Consider the following 1,092-nt stretch of genomic DNA (forward strand, 5'->3'; position numbering starts at 1 on the left):
GTTACTCCCTATCTATATATAAGTTACTATCTCCAGAGCCTTGCTTGTACACACTGCATTCCCAGGTGCGTTCCCAGGGGACTGTGTCCTTGCTCTTTTTAGCCTTCCCCAGGTGCATTCCCAAGATTATGTCCCCGCACTCTTAGCCATTCTCCAACACACTGTGACGTCTATCCGTACAACATGCTGTCAGGGAAACTCTCCAAGACCCCAGCAACAATGACTGCCAGGGAAACAGATATGACAAGGAGTAACACAGCCTGGATTCAAGGCAAAACCCCATTTAGATTTTGTACATTATCATCACTTCACCTTTGCTTATCCTGCAGCTGTAAGGAGCAGCATATAGGGAGTTCTCAGTCATACTTTGAGACATATCATCATTCTCCAGGGAAATGGCCTGGAACAGCCTTCAAAGCCAAACCTTTTGCACATACATAGTAAGTAACAAATCTGTTTGGTTTTCAAAATCAAGAGAATCCATAACTGTGGTAAGTAAAGCTCTTACAAAATCGTCCATGCTACAAGGTAAATTGCAGTACGTGTTTATTAGCCTAAGAGCTGATGAAACAAAACCAACGTGGTCACTTGATAACCTCAAGTCAAAGGGATGCTTGTCCAGAGCCAAACCTGCACCAGTTCCTCCCTGTGAATACCTCAGTGACACAGGCACACCTCATACTCCCTTTCATTTCACAGAGCTGCTGTTCTGCTGCTGCTGCTCGGCCAGGGCCTGCTGCAGCCTCATCCTCTTGCGCGAGTAGTGCTGCCAGTGCAGGATCTGCTGCTCGTCAATGAACTTGGCACACTGAGCATTCACCAGCTCCTTGCGGAAGTGTTCGTATTGGAGCAGCTCCAACATGTGCAGACACTGAGGGTACCTGGAGGGGAAACAAACGCACTTCAGTGCAGGTTCTTACAGGGGACACGAGATCTGGATCATGCAATTCTCCTGCAGGTTGTTACTTCTGACGTGTGTTTTGCCCAAGGCTCAAACCACTTCAGCCTGTACACAGTCCACACACTGTGATGTAGTACCTGTAGCACCAGGCCAGGAAACAGGGAGGGCAGGTCAGTTTATAAACACATTCC

General features: G+C 47.7%; 1 protein-coding gene across 1 annotated transcript in view; it reads right to left on the reverse strand.

The window, feature by feature from the left end:
• Positions 1-670: 670 nt before the first annotated feature.
• Positions 671-1,092, reverse strand: part of MED31 (mediator complex subunit 31) — a gene marked incomplete at its 5' end in the record, with an annotated part of 1,665 nt that continues 1,243 nt past the window's right edge. Inside the window, 1 exon segment of the mRNA XM_009079966.1 lies at positions 671-881. Within this exon segment, the coding sequence (XP_009078214.1) occupies positions 689-881 (193 nt within the window).

The sequence above is a fragment of the Acanthisitta chloris genome, unplaced genomic scaffold, assembly GCF_000695815.1.
Source record: "Acanthisitta chloris isolate BGI_N310 unplaced genomic scaffold, ASM69581v1 scaffold38408, whole genome shotgun sequence".
NCBI classification, from domain to species: Eukaryota; Metazoa; Chordata; class Aves; order Passeriformes; family Acanthisittidae; genus Acanthisitta; species Acanthisitta chloris.